Source organism: Sinocyclocheilus grahami, unplaced genomic scaffold, assembly GCF_001515645.1.
Source record: "Sinocyclocheilus grahami isolate Dianchi unplaced genomic scaffold, SAMN03320097.WGS_v1.1 scaffold312.1, whole genome shotgun sequence".
Classification (NCBI taxonomy): Eukaryota; Metazoa; Chordata; class Actinopteri; order Cypriniformes; family Cyprinidae; genus Sinocyclocheilus; species Sinocyclocheilus grahami.
In genome coordinates, this window is record NW_015505491.1 from 950549 (window position 1) to 967445 (window position 16897).

The window sequence follows — 16897 nt, forward strand, 5'->3', positions numbered from 1 at the left end:
TGCACGCACAGTGAGGCCAAGACTTTTGGACAATGGCCTGGTGTCAAGAAGGGCAGCAAAGAAGCCACTTCTCTCCAAGAAAATTCTGCAGGAAGTACAAGGATTGGACAGCAGAAGACTGGTGCAAATTTATTTTCTCTGATGAATCGATTGTTCTGAGAAGAAATGGTGAACGCTACCATGAGTCCTTTGTTGTGCCAACAGTGAAGCATCCTGAGACCATCCATGTGTGGGGTTGCTTTTCAACCAAGGGAGTGGGCTCTCATAATTCTGCCCAAAAACACTGGCATGAATAAAGAATGGTATCAAAATGTCTTGAAAGAGCGACTTCTTCCAACGATCCATGAGCAATTTGGTGATGATCCGTGCATTTTCCAGCATGAAGGAGCACCATGTCACAAAGCAAGAGTGATAAAGAAGTGGCTCGAAGAGGATTACATTGAAATTTTGTATACGTGGCCAGGCAACTCCCCGGATCTCAATCCAATAGAGAACCTGTGGTCAGTCCTCAAAAGGCGAGTGAACAAGCAGAAGCCTACAAATTCTGATCAACTTCGAGAACTAATAAGGCAAGAAAGGATCGCCATCAGTCAGGATTTGACCCAGAAGCTAATATCCAGCATGCCAGAGCGAATTGCAGAGGTTATGAAGAACAAGGGTCAACACTGTAGATATTGACTCATTATATATATTTTTTGCCAATAAAAGCCTTTAAAACTTATGATATGCTTATCACTGATTTCCAATATACCATAGAAACATGTGGAAAAATAATCTACAAATACTGAAGCAGCAAACTTTGCAAAACACAAAATTTATGTCACTGCCAAAACTTTTGGCCACGACTATATACAGTTGCATCTCATCATGATCATGAAAAAGTTAATTTTTTTGTAACTTATTTCAAAAAGTGAAACTTTCATATATTCAAGATTAATTAAATGTGAAGTAAAACATTTCAAACGTTTTTTTTTAAAGGGGGTCATATGATGCTGCTAAAAAGAATATTATTTTGTGTATTTGGTGTAATGAAATGTGTTTATGCGGTTTAAGGTTTAAAAAAACACATTATTTTCCACATACTGTACATTATTGTTTCTCCTCTATGCCCCGCCTTTCTGAAACGCGTCGATTTTTACAAAGCTCATCGGTCTGAAAAAGCGAGGTGTGCTCTGATTGGCCAGCTATCCAGTGCGATGTGATTGACCGAATTGCTCAAGCGTGTGATGGAAATGTTACGCCCCTTACCATACTGTGATGCTCTGTCCGTCCGGAGCATAAAACCATGTCTGCATTTGTGATCGGAGAAATTACAAACAAGCGCTACTCTACACTGCCCAAAAAACTCGCGTTTGAATCGTCAGTGGCAAATTCTTTAAATATAAAAAACGTACTTACAGTCTGTGAGTCAGAACAGACGGCATTGTAGTCTACTCTAGAGTATGCGAATTTGAAGTATTTCCTCAATGACCAGCACGGATCAGCTCCAGACATGACGAAGCGGATTTCGTCCTCTTTTGGAAGGCCAACCAAAGTAGTTTCGCTTTCACAACGAAACACAGTGCCTTCACGACATGGCGGCGGCAACAATACTACAGCGAGAATAAAAGTTATGCCTTCTTTCTTTGCGTGAACATTTGGGCGGCGTTATGCAACTCTTCCCACATCGTGATGTAGACATGTGGGGGCGTGTTAGAACGAGCCGTTTTAGGTAGGCGTGTTTGACTCTTAACTTTTATAAAGAATATCTCTTTGGATTTGAGACTTTAGTCTTTGCAACTTTACAGATCTTCTTTATGCACCAAGAGCTTGTAACACTCCAAAGAGAAAGGAAAAATTTTAATTGCATCATATGACCCCTTCAAATTTGATGATTTGAGCTTACAGCTTATGAAAGTCAAAAATTCAGTATCTAAAAACATTAGAATATTTATTTTTAATGAATGAGTTTCATTAAACGACCATCCCTACAGTATAAATTCCAGGTATCTCTTATTCTTTGAAACCACAATAATGGGGAAGACTGCTGACTTGACAATGGTCCAGAAGACAATCATTGACACCATCCACAAAGAGGGTAAGTCACAGAAGGTCATTACTGAAAGGGGTGGCTGTTCACAGAGTGCTGTATTAAAGCATATTAAATGCAAAGTTGACTGGAAGGAAGAAATTGGGTAGGAATGGTGCTCAAGCAACAGGGATGACGCAAGCTCGAGAATACTGTCAAGCAAAGCCGATTGAAACACTTGGGAGAGCTTCACAAGGAGTGGACTGAAGCTGGAGTCAGAGCATCAAGAGTCACCACGCTCAGACGTCTTCAGGAAAAGTGCTACCAAGCCACTTCTGAAACAGAAACAACGTCAGAAGCATCTTAACTGCGCTAAGGAGAAAAAGAACTGGACTGTTGCTCAGTGGTCCAAAGTCCTCTTTTCAGATAAAAGTCAATTTTGCATTTCATTTGGAAATCTGGAGGAAGACTAGAGAGGCACAGAATCCAAGCTGCTTGAAGTCCAGTGTGAAGTTTCCGAAGTCAGTGATGATTTGGGGTGCCGTGACGTCTGCTGGTGTTGGTCCATAGTGTTTTATCAAGTCCAGAGTCTACCAGGAGATTTTAGAGCACTTTATGCTTCCATCTGCTGACAAGCTTTATGGAGATGCTGATTTCCTTTTCCAGCAGGACTTTAGCACCTGCCCACAGTGCCAAAACCACTTCCAAGTGGTTTGCTGACCGTGATATTACTGTGCTTGATTGGCCAGCCAGCATGCCTGACCTGAACCCCATATGGAATCTATGAGATATTTTCGAGAGAAAGATGAGAAACAGTTGATCCAACAATCCAGACGAGCTGAAGGCTCGATAGTGCCTCAGCAGAGCCATAGGCTGATCGCTTCCATGCCACACCTCACTGATGCTGGAATTTGTGCTAAAGGAGCCCCGACCAAGTATTGAGTGCATAAATTAAAATACTTTAATGAACTTCCAACTTTTCTGTTTTGCAAATCCTTTTTTTGATTGATCTTAGGAAATATTCTAATATTTTGAGATACTGGATTTTTGACTTACATGAGCTGTAAGCGCTAATCATCAAAATGTTTTACTTTACATGTAATGAATCTAGAATATATGAAAGTTTCACTATTTGAAATACATTTTTAACTTTTTCACGATATTCTAATTTTTTTAGATGCACATGCATATATATTTATACACACATAATTTTTTAATACAAAATATAGGGAGGGAGAGTGGGGTAAGATGAGCCAGTGGGTAAGTTGACCCACCAAAAAGTCTGTTTGAGGTGAGTTTAGTTTAGAGGTGAGTGACCACAATGGCCAATCACAGGTGTTCAGGAAATCAACAGATATGTCTGTGATTGGCAACTTCGATCAGAGCTACGAAAAAACACGTTGTAAAGAATCTTGATGCTTTCCAGTGTGCACAAATGCGCACAGGAGCCTTTACCAAATTTGTTTCGCCAATATCCTATTATTATAGTTTTATTATAGTGAGAAAATGGATGTGTGGCGTGAGAAAAGTGTCAATTGCGTGAGTCTCAAGCTGAATGCATGAGTTGGCAGCCCTGTGTAATTTAACTGCATATTTAGCAATAATTCACATGTTAAACATATTTAGCTAGCTTGATAGAAATGGATCACTCACACCAAAAAGAATGTGAAGGCTATGATGACGTGACCGGGAAGATATAGTTAGTTCTCAAGGAATTTGTTTGTGAATATTTTCAGGTGAAAGCATGATTTAAGGGTATTTTACACTTATTCAAACGCAATTACTCTCTCAATAATGCATTCAAACAAATCAAATGTAATCTTACAGTGCTACTCCATCTGTATCCGATTTCTAATGAGCAGAAATCTGTAAGAAATGCAGCGATCCGTAGGTACAATAACTGACGAAAACGTACTGTTATTTTCATCACAAACTAAATTTGCACTGCAAAAAGCAACAATTATACACCTTTTAATGCTGACAACCATGTAATTAGCTTGGCATAGAATACAAAAAGATTAGTGTTAATTAATTTTTTTAAAGAAAACAAGCAGTTAATAAATGAATAGAGTGCAAGTCTAAAAGGGGCAAGTTTTTTTTTTAAAGAATAGAATATAAATGTTGCATTTTGCATAGTATATAGTATACTTACTACGCATAGTAGGCAGTAAGCAGTGCATGAATATTTTATACTAAATATCAGTATAGTAAAAGTTTTTTTTTTAAGTTGTTAATAAAGATTATTGGAGTATATTTTACAAGAAAACATTTTAGTCTTTCTACTTAAAAATGTTGCATTTAATTCAATGTTCATGAAATGAAGTCTTGAACACTTCCATGTCAAATGTGACAAATGACCCAGATTATTAGCCATAACTTTATCATCATCTTACCTTTTTCTCAGACATTTTTGTGTTAAAAAATTAGCATTTAATTCAGTGCAGTTTCTGAGTGAAAAGGTTTCAAAGCAAAGTCTTTGCATACCAGTTCTTTTTCTCACCTTGTCCTGAAGGCCGGCGTAGGCAATGATCTGACGAGCAACTGCAGCAAAGTCTGGGTTGAATTCGACAGTAATGAGTTTGGAGCCAGGGGACAGCAGTCGAGCGATCCGAACGGTGGAGTAGCCGCAGTATGTGCCGAGCTCCAGAGCCGTGCTGGGGTTTACCTCCGTCAACACCGAATCCAGTATGAGGCCTTCAGAGGGACACAAAATTCAGCTAGAGGATAACTGAGGAAACTAATCAATGAGGTGGCTAATGACATTGTTGAAATATCATTAGAGCCTTTGTGCCATCGTTTATTCATCAGTGCTTGTTGTCACACATGAAATTGAGCTGCTAATAGGAACAATATCATACTGACGTTCACTGTTTGGTGTCATACAGTGGCACTAAAAATATTTGAAAACAATATTTGTCTTGTTTTCCACTGCAAATGTCTAAACATTCTTAAATCAAGATATATTTACTTGAGAAGCAAAGTTACTCACCATATATACAAAATGACAAGATATAAAGTCTTGTTTTTTAAAACAAGAAAAAGAATATGCCAATGCAAGTATGTTTAACAAGAAAAATACTATTTCAGACTTTGTACTTCAAAATATCACGTTTAAAGTGCCCCTATTATGGGTAATGAAAGGTTTATATTTTGGTTTTGGGAGTTCCCAACAACAGGTTGACATGCATGCAAGATCAAAAACACTTTCATTGTCTTATAATATGCATTTATTTTACCTTACGCTCAACGATTCATTTTTGCAAATCCCTCCTTTGCGTGACGCTAATCTGTGGTGATTGTTCTGATTGGTCTCATTTTAATTTCAACATGCCTGTAATGCCTAATAAAGCAGTGTTTGTAAGCGCAGTGCTGCTTTGTGTACAGTACAAAATTGTGTATTTTACTGCTCCAAAAGCGGCACCTAGTGGCAAAGAATGAATTTGCATTTTCATTCAGACCAACACGAAAAGAGCAACAAGTAGGTGGGCAATATGCTAATGTTTCATGTTGACTTCAACATGAAACGGCTTGGGATTCGTTTTAAAAACGACTCGTTTTAATGATTCTGAGTCAACTCTTTCTTTTGAGAGACTATAACTTTATACACGGTGCACTTTCAGATTTAAAACTTTCCAGGATGTTTTCATTCACTTAGAGCTGTGTTACACACTGCATGAAAGGTAATTCTCAAAAATCCATAATAGGGGCACTTTAATGTGTCTCTTGCCGTTTGTTTGTGTGGAATAAGAAAAATATTCTTGTTTTCCTTTTGAATTAAGTTTATTTTTCTTAACCCACTGCCAGATATTTTTCTTATCCAGTGTTATTGAGATCAAATAAATGTAAACTGAAATAAAATGTAAAAAACATAGCCAAAGCAACATTTCTCTTTTTCATTTAGTTTAACTTGATGTACTAAAATAACTCAAACTTAAAAAATAGTACTTTATGTAGTAAGCCTATGTAGTAATTTTGCCTCTCAAGCTAATTTAATGTTTGTGCTAAGTAAGAATATTATTTTTTAATAATTTTTTAATAATTTTTTTGCTAAATTTTTAGTGGATATATTAAATTTAGAAATATCCAGAAATTTAAATTATAGACATTTTCCACTAATGTCTGTCAACTATCAACAACAAAAATAGGATCACTAAGTATATTGTAAAAAAAACAGATCATTCGGGGAACACTTCTGAAATTAATCCATCCTCAGTCCCATAATGCATCAGTGCACCTAATTTCTGCTGTTGATTGTGTGGGATGCATTGGCTGCACATGATTGTGCACATGCGTACATGCAACTAGTGTGCATGTGTGCAGCCATGCAGAGAGCGTATTCACCCAGTAGACAGGAGAAGGCTGCCATCACTTCTCATTCAGAAGAGCCGGCTGTGAGCAGCCCTAAAGCTATTTACTCAAGAGCAGAAAAGAGCATAATATAAGCAAAAAAATTATCAAGCTAATGGTGAGAAAATTAGTAAGGGATCAGAGAAGGAGGCGAGGGAATAGAAAACAGGTTGCTACCTTTTTCATCGCCCACGTTCATGGCCCATTCTTTGTGCCGGCAGTAATAGTCTATGGCTGAGATGACGCTCTCAGGGTCTCCTTTTGTGGCATTCTTCTGAACGGCTTTCAGCATGCGCTGCATTCACAGAAATCAGCCATGATCAACAGTGTTATTGAGCAAAGCAAAGCCAGAGAACAATAGTGGAAAAATAAAGACACATAACAGGAGGCCATTAATTACTCTTGCTTTCCAAAGCCATTCTATAGGGTTTCTGCTATTGAAAAATCCTGTTTAATCATAGGTCCCTTAAAGAAAATGTACTTTGCCTGTACCATGGTACAGATGCCAGAAGGTAATACTGTGGTATTTGAATATATACAATGATACTGAATGATAACTGCATGTTGCATGGTATTGATATACTCCAAGATTCTTCAAATAATTTCTTTTGGACACAGTGAATTTTTTTTTACAAAATGTAATCATCATAAAGGTTTTATTTTTCCATTATGATAATTAGAGTGTTTTTTTTTATATATAAAACACTGCACACACACACACACACACACACATATGCAATAAATGCAAAATGTAAAAAATATATAATGAAAAATATATATTTATTTTTAATAATAAATAAATAAATATGATGTTTAATAATAAATACATTGATAATATTTAAATTATATCTAAAGAACATGTGAAACATTTTTAAATTTTATTTTAAAGAGAAATAGATAGTTACTTTTATAGTGCAAATTTGTTTTTGGTTTCACCATACACTACAAACAATGAAATCAACGCAACACATAAAAACAACAAAAACAAATATACATAAGGACAATGTAAAAGATCTAAAACTCATCTACATTATACTTCAACATATACATGTGTGCAATTAATGTGTAATAACCTACTCATATTCATGTCTCAACATTTAATATTCTTACGGCAGTTAGCACAAATTACATTTGGCACACATTTTTACTTGCCTGAGGTTGTCTAAATAATTTCATTGAAGGTAACAGCTGACATTGAGAGTTTAAGGAATGAGATGCATGCTCTATAATAACTAAACCTTTAGATGTATAAATATCATTCATATCAACACAGAATCAGATACATATCATATAACCATGACATGTTCCTTTACAGGCTTTGTTAGATTCACCAAAATACAGTATTTTCATGATAGCCTACATAGCCTTCTATGGTACCATGTGTGAAACACCATAGGAGGAGCATGGTATTTTTGTCATCTGTGACTCTCTGTCTTCTTTGAACATCAACAGCTCATCTCTGCATATGTGAGTGATGTATGTATGAATGACAGTGAGGGTCACCTGAGGTCGCGTTGATCCCGTCATGATGTTAAGGAGGCGCTCAAGGATGACAACATGCCAGAGGAGTGTCAGCCAGCCACTGCTCCGCACAGCTGCAGGAATGAGCCAGCGATAGAGGACGTACAGGACAGCTGCTGTAACCACCGTCACAGCCAACAAACTCCACAGCATCCTGTGAAAGACAGAGAGAGACGTTCACAAAGAGTTAACAGCTTCACAATTCACAGAGGGTGAGACTACAAAGCAGTGTCAGAAAGTATTACACAAAAACAGATACGGCATCAGTGTAAATCAAGGGAAAAAGCTGGTGAAGGTCAAAGGGTAAATCTCATAAAGCCTGTTAAAACATGTTTTTGTTTTTTATATTTCACTCCTAAATCCAAAGTAAGAAATAATTTATTGCTAAAAAAAAATGAAGCATATTTTAGTATAATTTATTTATCTATCAGTATTTTCATGATAATTAAGCTTATTTTTATGTGTGTGTGTATGTATGTGTTTGTTTATTTTCAGTTACATTTTCTAAATTGGATCAGGGTTATTATAGTAAAATAGTAAATTATATATAAATAGCATTATTGTTACTTAAGATAACATAAACGTCAAATGAAAAATCAAATTAATATAAAACAACTTTATTTCAGCTAGCTGACAAAGCAGCATTTCTCATTTTAATTTAGTTTAACTTGATGTACTAAAATAACTGATTCAAACTTTTAATATAACTATAGTCGTTTATGAATGATACTACAATAACACTGGTCCAGATGCTTTATATTTGCATTCTCATTATTCTAGAATCAGCCTGTCTGAACACAAAGATTTTTTTTAAAGGCAGTACAACAAATACTACCATGATGTCTAAATATTTTTTCTTTTCTATTAGTTATTTTATTTATTTATTTTTGCATAATGATTAGAATGGGATTTTTCCACATGACTGTAATGAAAAAAGCCCTTGATTGTAATAGAAATAAAGTCACAATAGAATATAAAAAATAATAATTTCGTATAATTTGTATATATGAATTTCTATTGATTTTGGACAGAAAATATCATATAAAATAATATATACTTTTATATATTATATATAATTTTTTATATAATAATTTTTAGTTTTATTGATGTTGGAAAAAAATACAATATAGGCTTTGTGAGACACTTCAAAACTCGCTGTCTTTTCATTGTTGACCTTAATCCAGCTTAAAGCAACACAACCTTTGGACCTAAATTATTGATTATCTCATGTGTGTTTATGACTCATATGGCCACACCTGTGTAAATACCCACAGCTCTACCAGCCATATTATGATGCAAGATCACATGATATGCACGTCAATAACACATGCCTAGCCATATCTGCAAGGACATTTAAGATGTTGCAATCACTAATATTAAGATTGGCCACATAAAAAAAAAAACTGACACAATACAAGCAATACATAGAAAATAGACAAATGGGAGGACAGGGTTAAAAAACTTTGACTTTCAGTGGTGTGGAATGCCAAACTCTCCATCCCCCTCTCCTGTTTCAGTCCAGAGGCCCTAGAAAACAGTGAAAGCTCCCTTTTCTGTGCTGTGCAAGATTTGGCCTCATGACTGGGGATGGAAATGAATTAGCACAGCTTCATCTCCACAGCTGGTTTACCACTCACATGAACAGAGTATGCCTTATAATGGCTTGCGAAATGATGATTCAGAAGTTTTTTGTTATGTGCGTTTTAACAGCCCACTTTATATGGCTTAATATTTACGGTTAACCCTTACCCTGATAGTTTTTCACACTTTACCTACTCTAGTATCGTGTCAACTTCACCTTTTCTTGAAGATATAGTCATCAGTGGTTAAAGTGATGACTACTTATCTGTTTTTCACACCTATACTGTTCAGAGGTTTTGGGTTGGTATATTGAATATATTTTAAAATGTAATTTATTCCTGTGATGCAAAGCTGATTTTTCAGCATCATTACTTGATGCATACATTACATTATCAGTCTTCAGTGTGACACGATGCTTTAGAAATCATTCTAATATGCTGATTTGCTGCTCAAGAATTTTTTCTTATTATCAATATATTTATTTTGTAACATCAGAAATGTCTTTACTGTCACATCTGATCAATTTAAAGCATCCTTGCCGAATTCAAATGTTTTTTAAAAGCTTACTGACTTTTGAACGGTAGTGTATAATTTAATACCAAGACTTTTTTTTAATCTCAAAAAAGAAATTACGTTTAAACTCAACACAAGAACGCCATACAAATACAAAATGTTTCTTAAAGGAATAGTTCACCCCAAAATGAAAACACTGTCATCATTTATCACCCTCGTGTTGTTCCAATCCTGCATATTAATTTATTTCTTCTGCGAAACACAATCGGGAATTTGGAATTGACATTTTTAAAGATATCTTCTTTCGTGCTCCTCAGAAGAAAAATATTCATACAGGGTGAATAAATGCTGACAGAATATACTTTTTTGGACAAACTAACCCTTTAAAAAGAAGGTTCTTAAAAAAAGAAGGTGCAATATAGCACCACATGCAGGAGTTATTACGGTGTGCTGCCAAAATGACACTGATCCTAACACATTCTTATTAGTAAAGCTCTGAATAAGGACTTCTGCTCCGGCTTTCTGTGCAGACACAATGGGCCACTCATAAAGAACCCCAGGCACGATCCACTGGAGTAACACACTGAGACGCAGCGGTGACAGTAGCAGCCTGTGCGCTGTCAGAGCATGCTGTAATTAAAGATGGTAACCCCTAAAAGAACCAGAAAGACAGAAGTGTCTCTCTTAAGCGGCCAGTTTTACAGCTTCTGTCGGCTCCTCCACACGTGCTGATATCGACCGCGTGGCCTGCCAGAGACCTCAGGACTTTAAGCAAGACTGAGTTCTGATTACTAGGCCACATGAATATTTAAGTCTCTTGCTTAATTATAGATTGCAGCTAGACTTTAGTAAACCGAAGTGTGCTGTTAACACGAAGGCAGCGAATTAGCACTTTTGCGCATGCTGTGTGCAGGATGTGCGAATTTCAATCACCATCTTGCTTATGAATAAATATTAAAGTGTGAACAATATTGGTTGATGTGAATGCAGAGCTGGATCATGCAGAAAGTTACATAAACACAAAGTGTTACGGCAAGAAAGGATTCTCACAAAATACATATCACATATGCATGCATTTCCTTGAATTTCATAAGCCAGACAAAGAACAATCTGTTGCAATATTGTGCCAAAGAACATTTCCATAATCTTACTTCCTTTTGCAGGTGTCTTCACAAACACACACAAACACACACAGAGACGAGCTTCACTTTCTCTTTTACTCCGATGTCTTTATGCCTTTCTCTGACAAAGTCTTTCTCGCTGGGCTCTCTCTCTCTCTCTCTACCTCTGTCTCTCTCCCCTCCCTCTTCTGTTTGCTCTTTCTAACCTGTTCTGCTGGTCTGCCTTGATATGTGTTGAAAGTGATGTACGACCACGGGTCACGCTAGAGAGAAAGAGAGAGAGAGAGGGAGAGAGGGAGATGCAAGCACACACATGTGTGTAACATACAGGCTTCCCCTCGTAAATATTCAGACACGCACTTACACACGGCAGAAGGAGCTGAACCTTGGCCAACTGGGCTGAGTTTTAATCCTCCTTTAGCCAATCATGTTCTAATCATCTCGCGCTTTCTTACACCCCCTTCCTGCCTCTCTCTCTGCTTCCTGGTTTTCCCCATTTCTCCTCCTCCTACCCTCCTCATGCACACACTGACACATGGATAAGGATGACAAAAGAGGGGCCTCAGCATCACCATTTCCCAGCATAGGGTGTATAAAGCGTGGCACGTCTTCTACAAAAAACATAATAATGAAAAAAAAATGCAATACTAAATAGATATAAATTTTATGAATGCACATAATGCATTATGAAGATATACATATGATATAGATTATGAAAATAATGTAAAAATGCAAAAAAAAACTACCTAGGTTTCATTTTCTTAATGTAAAATATATATTTTTTTATAATAAAAAATCCAAAACCTTCACCTTTCTCTACTGTAAACTATTGTCATGCTGGAAAGTCCAAGAGTGTCCCATGCCCAGCTTTCGTGCATAAGAATGCAAATTGTCTGCCATTATGTTCTGATAATATGCTGCATTCATCTTACCATCAAGTTTTACAAGATTCCCAGTGCCTTTAGAGTGGCATTGGCGTAGTAAAGTCTTCTTTCTAGGAACTCGACCATGCAGCTCATTTTTGTTCAAGTACAGTCGTACTGTGCTCCTTGAAACAACCACACCGTCTTTTTCCAGAGCAGCCTGTATGTCTGTTGAGGTTACATGTGGGTTTTTTTTTTTGTATCCCGAACAATTCTTCTGGCAGCTGTGGCTGAAATCTTTCTTGGTCTACCTGACCTTGGCTTGGTATCACTAGATCCACGAATTTTCCACTTCTTAATAAGTGACTGAACAGTACTGACAGGCATTTTTTTTAAGGCTATGGATACCTTTTTATATCCTTTTCCTTCATTATAAAGTTCCCCTACCTTGTTACGCAGGTCTTTTAATAGTTATTTTCTGCTCCCCATGGCTCAGTTTCTAGACTGTTCAGTGCATTGACTTGAGAGCTAACCAACTCAATGACGATTTACACAGACGCAATTTAAAAAGCCACAGGTGTGGGAAATGAACTTTTAATTGCTATTTAAATGTATGTGTGTCACCCTGTGTGTCTGTAAAAAGGCAAAACATTCAAAGGTATGTAAACTTTTGATCAGGGCCATTTGGCTGTTTTCTGTTATCATTATGATTGGAAAAGAAGCCAAAAAACTATGTGATAATGAATGGCTTCATATGATCACTATCCTTAAATAAAAGGCACTATCACTCATATATTAAAAATCAATGCCAAAATTTCACAATTTCTGCCAGGGCATGCAAACTTTTGAGCACAACTTTCAATTAAACGTAAAAAAATAAATTATATATATATATAAAACTGATATTGACTATATTATATTATATTTTTGTTCTGTAATTTAATTATCTAAATAAGTAAAAAGTTTTTCCAAATTCAATCTAAATTTATTGATATTGACTGATCTTGTACATTTAATTGTGCATCCACATTCATAGATGCAGCAAACTCCTCACCTATCAGTGACAACTCACTTTTTTTAGATCAAAATAGGTAATCTATGAGATTTGCTTAGATCTAATGTCTAAATGTCTAAAAAGATGTCTAAAAGGGGTAATATTTTATGTATTTGAGGTCTGAGATGTGGAAACGGTGAAGAGAGAGAGAGAGAGGGCAAACATTGCATTTTAGGTCAGCATTGCCATCTAATCAGCCAATATTGTCTTAAATAGCATAGCACTTCCATCTTTTATAACATGGGATTTTGACCAAATATATTCAATCTTGATTTTTGTAAAATGTTAAAAAATGAATTTTTTATGAAAAAGTACAGTTTTGGACATATAAGGTAATAATAAAAATTCCTTAAAGTAACTACATATTAACATGTAAAGCAAATATCTTTAAAAGAAATTCCATAGAGCATGCCTCACACAATGTTCTCACCTTTTTTCCCCCTTACCTGTTTGCATCTCTGCACCTTAAAACAGCTTGTAATTCACATGTAAAACCATTTGGTTACATGTGAAACATTGGGTGCACATTGTTCTAAAACCACATAAAAATCATATAAATATACACATGAGAAATTCATGTTCATTTTCTATGTTCGTGGTAAAACAAAAGACTCATACAAACACATTGTGTGAGCTCTACATGAGGCTTATGAGAAAACAGAGAGAAAGAGAAGGACAAAGGAGGATAGAGGTTACAGATCCCAAATGTATTCTCCTTAGTACATGTCATTCCCAATCTAAATCATCTACACACACAAACATAATGATGCTTCCAGACGGTGCATCCACATACACAGGTGAGCACCGGGCACTCTGTTGTTCTGTGTTGTGGTTCTGTGAACCTCTAATGCTGCATAATAGCGTTGCTCTCAATGTTAAGCACTTGAAATGTGAATGTACTAATGAATGCAGCACATTACGGCATGCGTCAATGGGTTTGCCTTTTAGGTTTACATCAGCCACTTAACTCCTCTTATCTGCATTATTGTTCACCAGTATAAAAGAGACCTTAATAACATTCTTATTTCTAATTATAGCGCAATCATATGTGGTCATCATCAAGTAATAATCATGGCATGTTGAAAGTCACCTGACCTGGCTGAACAGTGGCTACTGGTGGCCGAAAGAGGCATTTTCAGAAGTGCTCTCTTAATCAAGACAAGGTCGAACATACACGACTGCCCTTGCCAATGGCTAGTGTTACATATAATTAAAGGCCATTGAAAAACAACACGCTTGGTGCTGTTTTTTTTTAAATGTAAGAATACTTGTTGTAACTTTACAGTATATGCTTAATTCTGTTGCATTGTGTGTATGCAAACTTGCATTTTTCATTTTCAGCACCCACGTGCAGTGCTTTTTTAAATTCATTTTAATACATTTTTAATTTTAAGGTCAAGTCATGTATGCAAAACATACTAACCTCTGGATAATTCCCAGCGTTCAGTTTCTTCCCTGGTGAAGTAAAATGTTGGGAACTGTTAAAGGAACAAAAGAAATGTTCATTTGCACCCAAGGCACATTGATGCAACCCCCATACAGTGGGTTTCCAAAGACTAAAGTATACTGCTGGGGGCTCTGATGCATGCCAGAGCGGTGACTCACTGTGGGGCTCCACTGCTCTGCATCACACACACACACACGCACGCACACACACACACACACACACACACACACACACTCTTACTTCAGGTTAGGTTTCCCCTCTCCTAACCCATCCTGTTTAATTATCATATAAATCAATGCTGTCACTGCAATTATGAATCAGGCTAGATATCCAAAACATAATGCTCTAATAAGGTTTCATGTGCTCAAAGTAGACATTGCAAGATACACTGAAATATTAATTCACATGTAAGGGTATGAAGGTTTTATTCCAAAATGTTATTATTATTAAAAATATTTTATATACATTTAAAAGTATACAATATATATATATTTTTTCTTTAGTTTTTTTTAACCAGCATAGATTAACATATGGTAATTTATATATATAATATTATTATATATATTTTTGGAAATAATTTATTTTAGGTTATTCGTGTATATATTATTGCACAGCATAATATATTTAAATAAATAAATTATATATATGATCATATATTTACATGTGTATGTGTGTGTATATATAATTTGTGTGTGTGTGTTTGTGTGTGTATGTGTATACTGTATATATATATATATATATATAATTTGATTCATTCATTCATTCATTTATTTCCTCCACATTTCATTTTCAGGGTTATGGGACATGTTGACAACCGTGACCCTGAAAATGAAATGTGGAGGAAATAAATGGACGAATGAATGAATGAATTAATTAATTAATTAATAAACAAATGAATGAATGAATTAATTAATATAATATTTATTTATTTGTGCATGTATTTATGCATTTAATTAATTATGTATTAAAGATTTATTTATATATTTCAACATTTATTTAATGATTTAATTTTGCATAATTAGGCTCTCCATAAACCAGTATTCAAAAAATATTTATATTAGATAGATAGATAGATAGATAGATAGATAGATATAGAGAGATAGATAGATAGATAGATAGATAGATAGAGAGATAGATAGATAGATAGAGAGATAGATAGATAGATAGATAGATAGATAGATAGATAGATAGAGAGATAGATAGATAGATAGAGAGATAGATAGATAGATAGAGAGATAGATAGATAGATAGATAGATAGATAGATAGATAGATAGATAGATAGATAGATAGATAGATAGATAGATAGATAGATAGATAGATAGATAGATTGTCTGAATTTCAGTATACACCCCATTCTAATAGAATAATACACTTACAGATGCACTTAATGATACACTTATTCCTTAAGCTTGGGTGTAACAACGTATATCTACATTGAGAAGCCTTTTTAATGATAAATCTGATCCTATTACAAACAACTGCAAGTTAACGTAGTTTCTTAAATAAATAATATGTAAAAAAATATGTAACAGGTCAGCATGACAAACAGTGGCTTACAGCACACTGCACTGCCACTGCATCTCCCCTGCGCATTCCGCCTGAATGGTACAGTCTAACTTGCTTGAACGGAATTCGGATCAGCCCACTATGAGCCAGTTTAATTTATTAGGGGTGGACGCTTTCACTTCGTATCCAAATTTCATGACTGCAGGGACGCATAATGTACAGAATCAACCTAATCAGGGATACATCATAATAAAACGTAGGTATATTACAAAAACGTATTAACTACACAAGAATTAGCTCAATGACATAATGGCATGTTCCCCAACCCATCCAATGAGTGAGTGACTCCTGGATCTATTCGCAGCTGCTCTATCGCTTCCATGATCCACTCCAGTCCGGATTTGGCAAGGAAAGGAACAGCTGCTGTAACGTTTTAGCAATTTCAGGAGAGAAGGAGCATTGGTGAGACATGCGGGGTCTAGTGGAGTCGCTCCAGCAGCATTGGAGACTGGACAAACAGCAGCAGCAGCAGCAGCAGGAGTAGAGGATCATGGCCGAGGACTATTGGGAGAGCGCGGCTGCTTTGGGATATTATTACTGCTGTTAAGAGTACACGAGCAACACACACTCATTTACACAAGCTCACACGGATCTCAACTCCACGGGTAAGAAAGCCATCCCGGTTATTGTCCTGTCCCACTCTGATATTCCATCGCAAAGTGGGAAAAGCATCAAAATGGGACAGAAAAAGCCGTTTTTGCGTGAGTTAATTCGCGCCGGACAGTCTGTGTTTGAAGCCCTGCTTGGGTCGGTAACGTTAGGGCTGTCTGAATGGAACCCGAAAGATTGTTTAATGATGTATGCGAATGGACAACAGAAAAAGTAAAAATGAAGGAATAAAAATAAAAAGGAATCATTCTCGCATTCCTGTACAA

The 16897-nt window shown here is 36.0% G+C and overlaps 2 protein-coding genes across 4 annotated transcripts in view; one reads left to right on the plus strand and one right to left on the minus strand.

Annotated features, from left to right (window-relative positions):
- Nucleotides 1-11273, minus strand: part of LOC107601759 (catechol O-methyltransferase-like) — a 12656-nt gene extending 1383 nt beyond the window's left edge. The window contains exons 1-4 of the mRNA XM_016294047.1: nucleotides 11122-11273; nucleotides 7859-8030; nucleotides 6533-6650; nucleotides 4509-4702 (exon numbers count right to left, since the gene is read on the minus strand). Of these exons, the coding sequence (XP_016149533.1) occupies nucleotides 4509-4702; nucleotides 6533-6650; nucleotides 7859-8029 (483 nt within the window). The 5' untranslated portion in view covers nucleotide 8030; nucleotides 11122-11273. The remainder of the gene's footprint in view (nucleotides 1-4508; nucleotides 4703-6532; nucleotides 6651-7858; nucleotides 8031-11121) is intronic.
- Nucleotides 11274-16315: 5042 nt separating this feature from the next.
- LOC107601769 (cyclin-dependent kinase 16-like) overlaps nucleotides 16316-16897 on the plus strand; it is a 34273-nt gene continuing 33691 nt past the window's right edge. For all 3 annotated transcript variants that reach the window (XM_016294058.1, XM_016294059.1, XM_016294062.1), the window contains exon 1: nucleotides 16316-16627. The gene's annotated coding sequence lies outside the window, so the exon portion shown is untranslated. The remainder of the gene's footprint in view (nucleotides 16628-16897) is intronic.